The 16,276-nt window shown below is 44.3% G+C and overlaps 1 protein-coding gene across 4 annotated transcripts; it reads right to left on the bottom strand.

Annotated features, from left to right (window-relative positions):
• Nucleotides 1-303: 303 nt before the first annotated feature.
• Nucleotides 304-6,927, bottom strand: SPRY2 (sprouty RTK signaling antagonist 2). 4 transcript variants are annotated; one of them, XM_021697901.2, is made up of 3 exons: nucleotides 6,798-6,927; nucleotides 4,911-5,207; nucleotides 304-2,107 (listed from the first exon to the last, which is right to left on the bottom strand). In XM_021697901.2, exon 3 carries the CDS (start codon nucleotides 2,054-2,056, stop codon nucleotides 1,109-1,111), a length of 948 nt encoding a protein of 315 aa, XP_021553576.1. In that variant the 5' UTR covers nucleotides 2,057-2,107; nucleotides 4,911-5,207; nucleotides 6,798-6,927; the 3' UTR covers nucleotides 304-1,108. The 4 variants fall into 4 exon arrangements, with proteins under 4 accessions (XP_021553576.1, XP_044769085.1, XP_044769086.1 ...); XM_044913150.1 differs by lacking the exons at nucleotides 4,911-5,207; nucleotides 6,798-6,927 and adding an exon at nucleotides 4,695-4,726; XM_044913151.1 differs by lacking the exons at nucleotides 4,911-5,207; nucleotides 6,798-6,927 and adding an exon at nucleotides 4,492-4,538.
• Between the last annotated feature and the right edge of the window lie 9,349 nt (nucleotides 6,928-16,276).

Below are 16,276 nucleotides of genomic sequence, written 5' to 3'. Positions count from 1 at the left end.
AGAATGAATTAGTTTAAGACTTTTTTTTTTTAAACATGCAAAACAAAGGAAAGCCAACAGATCTGTAAAAGGGAAGAACAGGAACAATGATCTCAGGATTAATACAGCCGAGTCAAATGCTCAGTTATTTCCCTCCCAATTACTAGAATTAGTTCTGGAGAAAAAAAAAAAAAGAAATCACTGAATCTCCCCTTTAAAGAACCTTGTAGATAAGTGCAACTATTTCATTGAAATGCTAGTCTTCACATAAAATGTGGGTTTTTTCACTTCAAAAAAAAAAACAAAAACAAAGAAAAGGTAAAATAAGACAAAACAGTTCGTTTAATTTCAAACGTTAATATATTTTCTATTTTATATTGAACATATGCATCTGTAACCCCTCATTTGCAGCAACTAGCACATCCTCATAAAAGGGGCAAAATTTGTAAGATGCCTCTTAAAATAAATATTCTTTTTTATAAAATAATAAAACTTCAAATAAATATTCTTTACACTAAACAATATGTTGAAAAATTAGAAAATAAAGGTTGAATTTTACTGTAACTGTACAATATACATGAAGTCCAAAGGGAAATCAGAGTCTTACAATAAAGGCTTTCTGTAAGGCAAAATACAATCTAAAAACATACTGATTGGTTCACATTCTTCCGAATGTACAACATATTAGTATAATATTTTGTGACTGTGCCACATGGCATGGCACAACTTGTTTTTCACAGTTGCAAATATTATTGTATATACAAAAATATAGCACATTATCTCTGGAGAAAACAATGGGAAAAAAGTCATTTACTAATTTACAAATTTTGCAAGTAACTATTCACAAACAAAAACTGTGCCTAGGAGTGTCTGTTGCTTTAGCTTATGCAACACATGGGTCCCCAAGTTCTGTATCCCATACTTTGAGCTCCATTAGCTGAGTTCTAACAAGCATATCAGTTAAAATGGCACACGGACAAAAAGCATTTCACTGCAAACAGCAAAGGATATCCCAACCCTCTATTATTAACAGTGCCAAGATTCTAACTGTTTAGTTGGTTGCATATGTGTTAAAAAAAAAAAAAAAAGGGAACAATCCTTATTACTGTCCTATTCCTGATTAATGGTGCTATGTTGGTTTTTCAAAGTTCCTGGGTGGGACAGTGGGAACTTTGCAGCAAACTGTGTTTGAGTTTTTACAGCGGCATCCAGGCCTGTTAACCCGGTCATAACACCCCTGGCACAATTTAAGGCAACCCTTGGCTGGAAGGTAACACCATAAACAAGGCAAAAAGAGAGACATGACGCCCATGGCAGACCAACGTGTACAACAGTGAGACTGGCTGCAAGAACACGGGTTGTCAGCACAGTTGTCCTCATCATCATTAGAACAGTGATAGAAGAGACCTTTCACACAGCACACACAAGTCCCATAGTCAATCACGTTTTGGGCTGAGCAAAGGCACTGCTTGTCACAGATCCAGTCTGATGGCAGAGGCCTAGGGTAGGTGCACTCCTTACACTTGCACTTGCCACAGTCCTCACACCTGTAGGCATGCAGGCCCAAATCTTCCTTGCTCAGGGGCTTAAGCTCACCTGGCTTGAGCTCCGATTTGGGCTGCACACGGATTATCCCATCAGCAACAGGCCCCGAGGAGAAAGATGGTCCTAACAGTCTCTGTTCAGAGGAACTGCTGCTGGTACTTGTCCTTGTACTGCTCCGAGACCCCGAGCTGACTGTGCTGATGGACCTGGACAGAGGGGCTCGTGCAGAAGAATGCACCTGTGGGTGCTGGAGCCTGGGAGGCTGGCGGTGCTCGGGCAGACCGTGGAGCCTCTCATGTTTGTGCTGAGCGGAGGGGCGAGGAGCCGGCTTGAGCCCAGGTCTCGGGACCACAGTAGGCCCCTCTGTGTACTCATTGGTGTTTCGGATGGCTCTGATCTGATCCAGAGACAACACGTGTACCTGCTGGGTGAGGGCTTCTCTGGGGTCGGGCTCCCCACGCTGCCTGCCAATGTCACGGGGTGCCTGCAGCAAGGACGGCGACCCGCTGCCACTCTGAGCTCTGGCCTCCATCAGGTCTGGGAAGTGTGGTCACTCCAGCGGGCTTAGAACACATCTGAATTCCTGCAGAAACCAAGAGGAAAGAGCTGGTTTACACTCCAGGATACTTCCCACTCTCCGCCCACCTGAATTAACTCTTCGATTTCTACTCCCCCCAGAGGAACAGGATTTGAAATGCAGTGGCCATGGAGGGTTTTAGAATAGCCATACGATCGATGCCATACCAAAAAGTAAAAATTAGGACCGGGTACTGACAATTCTTTAATCTTGCGATGTATAGTAACACAAAGCTAATCTTTGTTTCAATCATAAAACTGCAAGGTTCAGGTTCAAGGTAAAGATTGAAAGAAAATAACGTTAGAACACAACACTGCTGCCAAAGGATTAAAAATCGAGATAGGTTTAACTTTGTCGTAGTCATTTTTGCCTTAAACATCAATAAATGCAGCCCAGAAATTCTTGGTTCTTACTTTGTCTGCTTTTACATCAAATACCTTTAACTATATTTTAGCCAGTATCCTGCAACTTTTTAGAATACCATAGAATGAATGTGACTTGCGAAAAAGCAAATATTCGCCCCCCCAAGGATGTTATAAATTTCACAACAGTCATGCGTTATTAACTATACAGTAGCAAAAGTTATAAATTAAAAACAAATCCATTCAAATCCTATTAGGTGCCAGGAACACAAGAACAACCAGCAACAAGACAGGAACTTATTTTCAACTTCTCAACAACTTGTGGCTCAAATATTTTACAGCTTGATAGCCTGAGAAAGCATCTTTAATTCTGTACCTAAAAGACTGTTCTGTTTTAGAAATAAATTATGTCAAAAATATTAACTGCTTTGCCTGTTTCCAAAAACTTAATAGTTCAGAACCTAAACTGACTGGGGATAACAGGAAGTGTTTCAAAAATTCCTGTCACGTCTCAAATCTATCATTCTGACATGTAATTGCTTAAACTGCAAACCCTCTATAAATTTCAAAACTATCACCCCCTTTGCCAAGTCTACAATGAACAAAAACGGGAAAAAGTGGACCTTTATCCAGTCTCCGATTTTTATAAAAGAGACACAGGCAGGTGACACACGCCTCCCAATTCGGAACAAGGCAGAGCTGGAAACCGGATCTCACTTCCCACAGAAAAGGCGGACAAGACGACGTTGATCTTTGCTTTCACTCCGTTTATCGGCTCTATCAGCGTCCCAACACCGTCCCCAGCAGGTGGGACACAGTCAGAGCCCCGGGGGACTTTCCTCCGGGGAGACTGACACAGCCCAGGGGCCAAGCAGCCCTCCCCCTGCACACAATCCCAAGACTGCTTAGAAGGCGAGGGGCGGGGGTGCGGGCTCCTCCGAAGGGGACGTGCCTTGAAACGCTCACACTTCCCCCTCCCTACCTCCCGGGTAAAATATACTCCACCCCAGAGAACTGCCTCCCAGTCCAAGAGGGAGCCACTCCACCCCCAGGCAGAGGTCACGCAGCCCACCGCGGGGCGTTCTGGCAAAGGCCCTCGAATGTCCGGGCACAGGTTTCAAGCCCCTGACGCCGAAAGCCATGCCTTAGACGACACCCTGCCAGGGCAGAGTCTAACCCACGCACACTGGTCGACTCCACCATGCACTGACCGAAGGGGCACTGCCTGCAATCTGCACACCCCATCTCCTTTTGGATGGAGAGAAAAACTGAAAGGAAAATTGCTTAGAAAGGGCAATTCCCAGGGCCCCACTGCACAAGCCAGGCGTGCAGGACGCAGATCCCTAGGCTGGAAACTTTCCGCGAAGATTTGCTTGCAGTGGAAAGTAGCATCTTTGCGGGGAGGGGGAGAATTTTTTTTTTTTTTTTAAACAAAAATGATTACTGCCCATTCCTAGCCTCCTTTGCAGCTGCCGCCGCCCACCCCCCACGCTCCCCCATTCCCCACCCGGAAAATGCTTAGAAACCCCCATTAAGAACACCCTGTGATCAGACTAAGGATTAAGGGGAAAGGACTTCAGCACGAGGGTGGGGCAAACAGAAACCGCTTTGTAAAAACGCACAAGATTCCGAATTCAAGGCAGTAGCAACAAACAAGTAGATCAGCCCATCAAAGGAAATTAACAACAAAAAAACTAGCCTCTTTTGCCACCTATTTTCAGGTAATGGAAAAGGATCGCGACCGCTTGATGACTTTCTTCCTGTGCTAGGTCAGCCCAATCTTCCAAAAATAAAAAAAGCGTGACCCAAGCCGACCACAGAGAACGGAAAAAAGAGAGCGCCGCACTTCCGAACCGCAGACGCGGCGCCCGGTGGGGCGACGCTTCCACCCGCACCGGCTCGCCTCTGTACCCGGCACCCTGCCCATTTTTCAGCCGCGGGGTCTCGCTGCCCCCGTGAGGCGAGCGACCCGCGCGCCCTCGGTCCCGCTGGCGCCCCTGCCTCAGGACAGTCTCACCCAGGACTTGCCTTCCCCGGAGAAGAACAGGTTAGAAATGCGGGCGCCTACAACGCGGACCTGGAAAACACAAAAGTGTTCCCCCTCCCTCTCCTGCTCTCAGCGCCGAATTCGCGGCCAATGCAGGGCCAGCAGCCGACTCGCGACGAGCAGTCCGCCACCCCAACCCCCCAGAGCGCGGGCGCGTGGGGTCCTAGGGCTGGGGACACCGTACCCGGCGCGCACTCCAGCCCCAGCCGAGGCAGGCCGAGCCCGGGGCAAGGCAGCTCCACGGGCAGTTCCCTGGATCCCCGCGGGGAACCTGCGGGGTTAGAGAAAGGGAGGCCTGAGGAAGAGACAGACCCCACTCCTGGTCCGGCTGCACCTACTCCATGTTGCCCACAACGCGCCGGCCAAGGCGCCAGGAGGGGAAGAGCCAAACGTGCCTCACCGTGATCGCGGCTTTGCACCAACCCCTCTCCGTTGGATTCTCGTCTTCCTGCGATGTGCAAATAAAATCCAGCCCCGATGCAAACTTTTCGTCCCTTCTTTCCAAACTCTGCTTCAGTCCAAGTTCCGAGCAATCGGCGGGAGGAAAAAAGGAGAGGAAAATCCAGAGCCAAGTCCCCAGCCGATTAACACTCCGGGGTTCGGGGCTGGGGGCGACCCCCCTTCTAGAAACGCACGCGGAGTATTTCCTTTTTCTCAATGAACTGGAGGCCGAAGCGCCAACGGCTAGTCTCTTTTCCTGGCAGATGAACGAAGGAGAAAAAGAAAACCGCCTCAGAGAGAATGTAAAGCCAGATGGCCAAGTCCTCCGGCCGCGTCGCAGCTGAGGCGGCGCGGGGGCGCGGGCCGGGCCGGGCGGGCGCGGGGGCCTGGGCGCTGCGCGCTCCGCCGGCCCCTCTCCTCCGCTCGCGCTGCGCCGCGCGGCTCTCAACGGTGCAGACTGGGCGTTGTGGAGGCGCGGCGGCGAGGCCGAGGCGGGGGCGGTGGGTGCGGAGGAGGAGGTGAGGGAGGAGGAGGAGGAGGAGGAGGAGGGTCTGGGGCCCGGCCGGGGGCGGGGGGGGCTCGCCGTTGGCCTGCGCCCTCGCCTTTCCGGAGGCAGGGAGCTCTGCGGCGGCCGCGGCAGCAGTAAATGGCGTCATGTGGATCCGAGGCGGAACAGAGCAGTTGTTGTCCCAGAGGATATATCGCATCCGGTCCCAGCTCATTGGCTCCGCGGGGCTACATTCACTCACACTTCAGCGCCCGCCAGCGCTCCGAGCCGCAGGAGGCATTCAAAAGGGCAACCGCGCCGCCCCGCGCGTCCCCAGGCCGGTCCTGCCGCCCGGGCGCCGTCACGCGGGGCGCCCGCGGGGCCGGGCTGGGCACGGCGGGGTCAGTTTATCTAGTTTCAAGGAAACACTGACCTTAAGGTTTCCCCAGAGGCCATGTGGACGAGCCTTAGGCTCGGACTGACTTATGGAACTTTCTCCTTGCCATTAGGAAAAGGGAATGAACCTTGAAAACTAATCCGGACACGCAGTGTTAGCATTAGAACAACAAGTTGCAGGTTTTAAGAGTTTATTCGGAATCCATCCAAGCCCACCTCTCCCCTTTTCTGTTCCCCCTCGAGGGGGCGACGGGGAGAGGAGAGGGGGAGGGGAAGGGGAGCGGGAAGTGAGGTGGGAGGGCTATTGGTTTATTCTTTGTCTACTGGATTAACCCGATTATACACCAGGCACCAGCACAAACCGCCTCCCCCACCTCAGAGCCGTGTAGGAGAGGAACGGAATGCAGATTCGGGTTTCAAGTACTTTATGCTCTGACCGAGATTTGCTTTTGATTGTGTCGCTCTGTAGTTTTTAGTTTAACATTAGATTTTATATTTTTCAAGGAGAGTTAGCTACAGATGGAGGTTTTTTGAAGATCAGTTTTGTTTGACACAATAGCTGAAGGAAATTCTACAGTCTAAGCCTTTTTAAAATTAGTTAATAACACAGACACGATAACTCAAGGTCGACATGACGGGCTTCAGAAATGGTAGGGGGCTCACTGTTCCACTGCAGATTTCCTTCACTTAACCAGAAGTCATCCTTCATTTCTGACTCTCCTTGTCACCTAGAACATTTCCCAAGAAGATCCTATTGTACATTTTGAAGATGGTCTGCATTTTCCCACTCAAAAAAAGTAGAAATATAAAGCTAGAAAATGCATAGATATGCAGTGCTCTAATTGCCATTCATTTACTAAGAAACGTGCTTGCACGTGGGAGCACCGGTGGGAAATTAACCCTCCCCACCCACCCGCACACACTCCTCATATTGGATTCTAATAATTTACAGAATGTTTTTACTTCACAGGGAAGTACGGTCAAATCTCCCGAATAGCACCTGCCCTTGTGCGGGGTTAGAGTTCTTGAAACAGTGCTAGGAAACCGTGTTGCTTGATTCCCCGCGTCCAGCTCCAGCTCACATCCGTTTGCAACTACCCTGACGCTCGCTGCCTCCTCTCGAGCTCGAGCTCTAGAATGTCTCGGGCGCGCTCCCCGCCGCGCTGCGCTCTAGCCCTGCCTTCTCCATGTTTCTCTAGGGCTCTCCCCACTCGCCCTGGGTTTGGAAAAAGAGATGGCAGGGGAAGTGGCATGCGTTATTTCCGGGTGCTGGCCTACGTCCCCCACCCTCCACCCCTCGGTGAGGGTGGACGAGGCTACTTCGGTCAGCTCCGCCGTGTCCCCGGGGCTGAGGGCAAAGGACGACCCGGCCTCCACGGCCTGGGCAGCTCGCCCAGCGCCCGAGTCCTTTGAGCCTCGGGGTGAACGCAGGCGCCGCTGCGCTTATGGCCCATCCGGCCACCAGGGGGCGCCCGCCCGGCGCGGGCCTGCGGCGGGGGCTGGTGCAGTCTTCTTGCCCAGTACAGGACGAGGGCAGGGGAGGGAGGTTGCTGTCTAAGATGTGCATTAGTCCGGCTGGTTCAAAATGAATAAAAAAACAGCTTTTCCTACCATCTCCTGGGACACCTAACGTGTGGAATACGAGATGAGGTACCTAGGTTCGTAAGAACTCCAGCTATTACCAATGGGAAGGAGTTGGGGGCCAAAGCCAAGTTGTGCAAGGCTGGTGGGGAACTCGCTTCCCCCTTTGAGGGCAGCAAGTCTCTGGCAGAGCAGGTGGAAGACACGCCTTCCCTTCGTCTTCTCAAACCCCTGCACCCAATGGCTGCTCCTTAGGAGACACTTGTGCCCATGCAACTCTCCCAGCGCTGCAGGACCTTTGCGAAGACACACTGTTCTGGATCAAAGCATAAACTGGAATTTGAATTAGGAGCTTCTGGCTGGTCAGAGCACCTTATATTTTTATTGAGTCAGTAGGGAAGAATCTAGGAATTTATATTTATCTTTCATGAGCTAGAAAGAATCCCATGTAATCCAACTCTCCCCTCCTTCCCCCACAGCCTCCAGCCTGATTGACTGGAAAAACATTTAACCTATAACTTAAGCACAAGGTAAAAACAAGAACCTGTTGCATTCTTTCTAACTTACTTTTTATTATTTATTTTATTTAGTGAAATTATTTTTTTTCAGATGTAATGTATGCAACAATGTATTGTTGCCCAAAATGTACTTAGTGAATTATAATCCCGGAGAGGAATGATGTCTGTGTGTCTGCATGTGTGTATAGACACATAATGAAGTGTTTGGTGCAGCTCTTGGAACGCGTACCCAAATTAATTGTCATATTGCATTCCAAAATTATAACTGGGATTCATTTTGGAAGATACTTCAGAATTATGAAAAAAACATTATGTAAAACTTCACAGTGAAGTCCCATTTTCAAAGGTGTTGTGCAAAGTTCTAGGGAGGGAGCCCTGATGTATGAACAGGCATTGCCATTTGCTGAATGTTGAAAAATACTGAATCCATGGAAACTCTTGCTGCACCCATACTTACTCCTAAGTTCTCAGGTTGCACCAAGTAACATGCTTTCTGAGTCCCAGCTATTGAACAGGACCGTGTGTCATACAGTTAGGATCTCATCCCTGCACTCATTTTATTTTCTGCATTCATTTATTTGGGTTTACTTCATTTTACAAATATAATATCCTCAATTTCTTTTTTTAGTGAGGCTGTGTATAAAGCTTTGTGAAGTTTGCCTCCTCTAATTTTTGGTGGAAGGCATCAATAGAGACAGTGTAGACATGCTTCTTTACCAGTAGGAATGTTGGCTGAGTTAAGTCAGAATTCCAAGGTTGCATTTCCTCATCTAAGCTTCTGCTTCATGTCATAGTCATGGGAAAACATAGCTTTAAACAACTCTAGTTCCAGTTTCTTTGTGAGAGTGACCAAACCACTTGGCCTTACTGGGTTCAGACCCAGTTTTGATAACCAAAGAGAAATCTTGCAGTGATATGATGTGTTTTTGAGACAAAGAAAAATTAATAGTTATTGATTATTTGGTTGTTTTGTTAGTTTTATAACCAAGGCAATTTATTTATGTATTCACACTTAAAACTGGCCCAGAACACAATAGTGTATACTGCTTCCAAGAGTTTAGGTCTTTCAACCATCATTTCTCCTTACATCCCAAATGTAATAGAAAACTTAATTTATGCATGGTTTCTTCTAGGAGGGACCTTCCTAAATTAAAGGGCTTTGCAATAATGGACCTTTTGATTTGGTGACCTTGGTTGTGGTCATTCATTTTTTGAATTGCTTTGATTTTCCAAATTCTATTGATACTGCCTCTAGGAGGGGTTGGGAGTAGCTACACTAAAAGTTGCAAAGGAATTCAAAATAGACCACTAGAGTTCTTATCTATATAGCCCGAAGAACTGGAAACAGTTTATCTCTGCATCTAACCTTCTTTGATGATGTCCCTTATCCCTAACCAAACTCAAAGATCTGGAGTTATCCCAGGGTACGAGGAGTGGAGTCTTGATGAGTTGACTTTGAACTGGACTCCAGCTCCTGTAGTCTTGCCTTTTTCCAGAGATCTTACATTCAACCTGAATCCACCTGGTGATTTCTACTGGTTAATCAATCTTCCTGCTATATCCATGCACATTACTACTACAACTTATGCAAAGTCAGATGTGGACTGAAGTTCTCTAACAAGGCAAAACAGAATTTCTTTGCTGGCCAACATGATTTTTCTCATTATATTGTTGCAGGATTTTTTTCCTTTGTCGGGGCCCGTGGTTCTTGGTCATGCCACTTCAAAGAATGAAGAGGTAGACCAGACAGAGTGGTGGGCAGCAAAGCAAGGTTTATTGAGAGATAGCGAAGTGATAGTACAAAGCTCCCAAGGAAGGAGGGGACCCGAAGGGGTTGCCATGGGAGTTTCTAAGTCTAGGGGTTTTTATGGGCTTGTTGGCGGGCTATTTCAATCTGATTAATCTTCCCTGTGCCTGTCATCCAATCAGATTTTTGTCACCTAATTATCATATGGGAAAGGGTGGCAGGCTCCTTCTAGGGTGGTGTAAAATCTTTTTAAGGGTGGTTTCCTTTTAGGGCAGGGGCCCCTTGTCCCTGCCTGCCTGCCTTCCAATTATCCTTCATCAATATTTCTAGTATATTTGTCCCTTGAACTCAAGATTAAGCTTTTTCCTTTGTAGGACTGATGCATGCAAAGAAATTCTAATCAGTGAAAAAACTGCATTGTTGCTTTGCCTTTACTTGAATAGCCTGATGTTTATTTGTTTTTCTGTTTGTTTTTAACATATGATCCATTTGTTTGGGAATCTTTTAAAACCAATGCTAAAGCTTGGGTTATAAGCTTATAAGTGAAAACCATAAATTAAAATGAGTATTTGGATATTACTGGCCAAGCCTAATAGCAGTAGGAAGATTTTAAACTCTGAACAAATAGGAGGTTTGGGTTTTACATTTTTCATTATGTGGACACTTGATCAAAAGAGCATAGGAAGTTCAACTTGTTCTCTAAGGAAGATAGAGTCAAACAGATTCCACTAAAGTCATTCTGTTGGTCCAGATGCCACAATATAGAGGATGCCAGCAAGCCCTGACTTAATTTCAGTTAACAAGTCAAATCTAAAAATGTTTAATTTGTTAAATGGAATAAGAGTGCATGCAAATTTAATTTGTTTGTTTCTTTGGACAGGAAGTATTTTGAAGTTACAAGGAATTGTGAATCATTTGAGACTATTGTGGTGTTATATAGAACTGCTTTTCTATACACACTCTGTGTTGAGTGTAAGTCTTTAAAAGGATAGACTATTCCAAGGATCTGGGGAGTGTGTATCAGAGCTTCCATGTACTTTTTTCTTGTTATGGGCCTGAAACTAAAGTAGAAAGATTCTTCACCTTCTCAATCTTAAAAGATCTTTGTAAACCTTAGACGCTCAATAGTACATTTCAATGAATGAATGTAATTAAAATAAGTAAATACTTTTGTCTTAATTTTGTAACAGCAAATTAAGAGTTTTTGAATTTTTTTAATGACAGTTTAAGAGTCATTGCACTAGCCTGGGAATTATCATTGTGTTTTGCATAATTATCAGGAAGTGACTGAAACAAGTTTGTTAAGGCCATGACTTTTAATCACTGAAATAGTAAATATTATAAAGTTAAAGAATAAGTCTTTATGGAAGTATTATGCAATAGGAAGGAAGCTTGTAGGGAACATCTATTCTTAAACTATTTAATAAAGCAATTAGTAAACAGGCTGATGATGGGTAGTTAGAAAATATAGGTGAAAGTAAACTCTTACGAAATTTTTACTTTGAAAAGTGCATTTGGCAAAAGTATTATTATATTAATAATTAAAATTAAGTACTAATCTGTAGTTTCAAGTTAAGAAGTTAGCACTGGGTGGACGCCTGGATGGCTCAGTCGGTTGAGCGTCTGCCTTCGGCTCAGGTCATGATCCCAGGGTCCTGGGATTGAGTTGAGTCCCATTATCAGGCTTCTTGCTCAGCAAGGAGCCTACTTCTCCCTCTGCCTGCCGCTTCCCCTGCTTGTGCTTGTGCTCTCTCTCTGACAAATAAATAAATAAAATCTTAAAAAAAAAAAGCACTGGGGTGCTGGGCTGGCTCAGTCAGCAGGGCATATGACTCTTGATCTCAGGGTTGTAAGTTCGAGCGCCATGTTGGGTGTTGAGATTACTTAAAAATAAATAAATACGGGGGCGCCTGGGTAGCTCAGTCGGTTAAACGTCTGCCTTCGGCTCAGGTCATGATCCCAGGGTCCTGGGATCAGCCCCGCATTGGGCTCCCTGCTCAGCGGAGAGCCTGCTTCTCCCTATCCCTCTGCCCCTCCACCTGCTTGTGCTCTCTTTCTGTCAAATAAATAAATAATCTTAAAACAAAAATAAAAATAAATAAATATGCAAACTTAAAAAAAAAAAGAAGTTAGCACTTTGTTAACTTCCAAGAACACATTTTTTTTTTTTAAAGATTTTATTTATTTATTTGACAGAGAGACAGCGAGAGCAGGAACACAAGCAGGGGGAGCGGGAGAGGGAGAAGCAGGCTTCCTGCTGAGGGGAGCCCGATGTGGGACTCGATCCCAGGACCCTGGGACCATGACCTGAGCCGAAGGCAGACGCTTAACGACTGAGCCACCCAGGCGCCCCCCAAGAACACATTTTAAACACAGTTGCAAGAAAGCCACCAATTAGTGAACAATTCTGACCTTCATGTTCTACGTGAAAATCTCTTTGCCATTTTGAGAAATATTCTTCTCACCCTGGTTTGACACCAGGCAGAGACATACTTCCATTATACCCTAAAAGGTACTAAAATCATGCACTTGAAAAATTAGAAATGAAATCTTCAAAATTATTAATCTTTGTTTTTTTAAACTGTAATTCCTAAAAGAAAATGATACTGCAGGTTGAAATCTGAAGTATCCTAATAGGTTCTGGAGGCTTTGGGAGTTCAAGAGATCTGGATTTGGATTTGATCTAGGCTACTTTGGGTAACTCTGATCACTCTCCCCTAATGCTTAAATTCCACCCTGGCTTCTTGTTACTCCTAGGATAAAGATCCAAGTCCTTAACCCAACTTCAAGATCCTACCATCCAGCCCCTTTCCCATCTCAGCCTCCTGGTATACCACATTCATCTACTGTCCACCACACAGCTAGTACTACCTTTTAATTGCTCCAAAGTACATCTCTCCTGCCACAGGACCTTTGTATATGCTATTCCTCCCCCTCCCTTCACTTTTCTGGCCATTCCCATATTAATTCCTAGTACTTTTTCATATATCAGTTGTCTTGTTCTCAGGGAAGCTTTTCTGACCTCTCTGAGTAGGGTCAAATCTCCCTTTTCCTCTCCTGACCGTCTCTGTTACAAACATACATGTGATTAGGCGATTGATTAATAACTGTTCCCTTCACTATATTCTAAGCTCCATGAGGTCTGGAATCCAAGCAGATTTTGCCTACCATTTTACCCACAGCACTAAAGGGCCTGGCACAATTAAGGAACTCAGACATGATTTTTAAATGCAATGAGTGAATGAATGAAGAATGAATGGGATAATTAACTTTAGTTCCCATCTGGAAAGGGGTTGCTGGAAGGATTGGATGATATAAAGTATCTCTAGAAAGCCTACCATATGGGGCACTCTCAGTAAGTCACCATGATCATTTCAATTAACTTGGGTTTGGTAGTTTATTTGATAGAATTAGTTGTTTTGCCTTCATATTTTCAAAAAGTTTTAAAATAAGCACAATTTGCTTTATTTTATGTATCTTATTTGTTTGTACTTATGTGGAAATAAGAATCCAGGTTTAGAACAAGTTTTAATGACTGTATTTAGCTATATTCAGCTATTAATAGTACTTCAATAGAAGCCTTAACCTTACATTGATTTCTTGTTTTCATGTATGACCTCTTCAAAGTAGGTAAAGCACTTTAGGGAAGAAGGGACCTATTTAGCTGATGTGGTTGTTTCTGACTGGAATGTGTACTCTTTGAATTCCTTGTTTAAGAAATCTGCAGGCTTGAGAAATGTGAGTTCCTTCTTATTTGAGATTGGCTTCAACATTTGGGCTCTTGTCCCACACTGAATTTAACTGTATATTTTGGGGATGGAGCCTTGTGTCTGAAATGGTATTGAAGCTCCATCTCTTGTTTGGAGGAAGTTGTATGTTCACATACATTAAATGATATGTGCAGAGGAGGTATTTGTTGTACACTAGAATGCTATGATATTTCACTGTCCTAAATTCTTTAGATTGTTGTGATCATGTAGAGATGAATTCACACATGGCCCAGAATAATAACAATCAAACATGGGGCGCCTCAGTGGCTCAGTCGTTAAGCGTCTGCTTTCGGCTCAAGTCATGGTCCCAGGGTCCTGGGATCGAGCCCCTCATCGGGCTCCCTGCTCCTCAGGAAGCTCCCTGCTCTCCCTCTCCCACTCCCCCTGCTTGTGTTCCCTCTCTCGCTATGTTTCTTTCTGTCAAATAAATAAATAAAATCTTTAAAAAAAAATAACAATCAAACGTAATTCTTAGGTTTAGAGTCTTGCATTATGTAATAAGTCTTAGTCTACAGCATTCTGGGAAATCAAGTAGATATCAAGTATTCTCTCTTATTTAATATCAGCAAGTACCTATCAAGTACTCTTATTTAATATCAACATGGTGTGGCCTTCTAGGAGCAGAACTCCTGTCTTCATGGCCTAGGCCCGGGAGCTGCTGGCTCTATCACTTTGCTCAATGGGTCTGAGATGTCTGAGAACCAGCTAGTTTCTGACAGCAAGGGGCTGACAATCTAAATGAGGAGATGAGGCAGGTAGCCATGAAGATACCAGAGAGCCATTGGAGAGAATCTGCTAAGCCAGTTTTCAACTGGGTGCTCTTGATGCTTGAGGGTGTATTGACCAGTGGAGGTAATGCTAAGAAGGTTCATGAAGGAGGCAGCCTCTGAGCAAGGCCGTGGGCTAATCCATCTCTTTGGGCCCCAGGTTACAGGTGTGTCGTTTTCTTATTTTGGCAGTACAAATTTTATGTGTTTTATTAATAAGTAACATTTCTCAGGGTACTTAGGTGGCTCTGTCAGTTAAGTGTGTGACTTCTGCTCAGGTCATGATCTCAGGGTCCTGGGATAGAGCCCTGCATTGGGCTCCCCGCTCAGTGGGGAGTCTGCTTCTCTCTCTGCCCCTCCCCCAGCTCGTGCTCTCTCTCTCTCTCTCTCTCTCTTTCAAATGAATAAATAAAATCTTTAAAAAAAAAAGAAGTAACATTTCTCTGAATATATACTGAGAGTGTGGGTGAAAAAGGCCCTTTTGTCTGTAGTACTGTAACTTTATAGGAGAGTTCAGCTAAGACAGTTCTAGATAGAAGGTGAAATATTTTAATGGCACTAAAGAAATCTGTAAGTATATTCAAGACATCATAGGGGCATTTCAAACTCAGGCAGGACCAGGTTTTTGGCAAAAAATGATTTTCTTCATGTATTTGGCATGCTTTTCTCAAGAACTTTATAGAATTGTTAAAATAAGTTGTTTTTATGCCCTACCTTCTTGACTACTTTTCCAATTATGAGTGGATCATGATACTTCTGAAATTTAAGATAATACCAAATATCCTGAGCCCATGGTACTTAAGGGGCAAAAGACATCTTCCATGTCTTTTCCATGTCTCAGTAGTGATCATCTAGCATTACAGCTCAGCAAGTAGTATAAATCAAATCAGCTGGGATTGGGAAGGACTGAGTGGACTTCAGTAATAGAGTGGAGATTTTACCCAAAATCTCTAGTATATTTTGATGACCACTTTTCATCAAATCCCACTTATGTTTAATAGCTGATGAATATTTATTTTAAAAATTCTTTATAGAAGTGTGAATTAAGCTTTATCCAAGACCTAACATATAATTAGCCACATTCAATTGGGAAGTTGTTATATATATTTTTTCAAGTAGTAAGGGTCCTTGTTTTTTTTTTTTTTCAAAATCAGTGGTTTTCAGCCCTGGCTGCATATTAGAATTCTACTGGGAGATTAAAAAAAAAAAAAAAATCAGATGATAAGATCTTTTACATAGAGCCTGATTCAGGTTGATTTCAGAGAGAGGACTTTTATAAATTTTCCAATCTTCTACTGCCTTAGTTTCCTTCCCCATAGTGGTAATAAAAAGTGGGGATAAAAATATTCCTATGTCCAAGCATCATTGTGAGGATTAAATGAATAATGCATGTAGAGTGTTAGAAGAAGTCTGACTTATAATAACTCTTCAATAAATGAAAGTCATTATATTATTATAATGAAACCATTATGGAGATTCATAGCTCACTGAGAACAAGAACGGAAAATGGAATAGACATCAAACAAAGCATAGATAGATGAAGATGCTAGAACAGGTTCATACCTGCTTGCAAGAGCTGATCATGGATATCTCTTCTCATCTCTACACTTAGTGACATTAGGTTTGAAAATCAGCCAACGTGGATATAGTTACAACACAGAAATCTCCAAATGCTAAAATCAAGATTTTCTTTTCTTTTTTGTACCCCAGAGATTTAGTTATTAACATTTATATCCACATGAGGGGGCCAACACAGTTGACAAGGAAGTCTGGAGTGAGAAACAAAATATACAAGCTTCATGATTTGGCCTGGAAATGGTCCTGGCCAATCATGGCATCTGTCATTCATGGTCCGACGGTCCAAGCTTTGGGTCCCAAGGGGTGGTAAATCAAAGACAATGGTGATCTTTGCCTGGTTTTGAATCTAGAATCATTAGAATATGATTGAACTCTTAATTAATCATTAATTCTGAGTTTTGAGGTAAATTATTTAAACCTGTTCTCAAAAACCTAAGGATTTGAACTCGTATAAACGAAGAGAAGAATGGTGGTTTCCAGA

The sequence above is a fragment of the Neomonachus schauinslandi genome, chromosome 3 (assembly GCF_002201575.2).
Source record: "Neomonachus schauinslandi chromosome 3, ASM220157v2, whole genome shotgun sequence".
In the NCBI taxonomy this organism is placed as follows: domain Eukaryota; kingdom Metazoa; phylum Chordata; class Mammalia; order Carnivora; family Phocidae; genus Neomonachus; species Neomonachus schauinslandi.
This window is presented reverse-complemented; position numbering and strand designations above follow the sequence as displayed.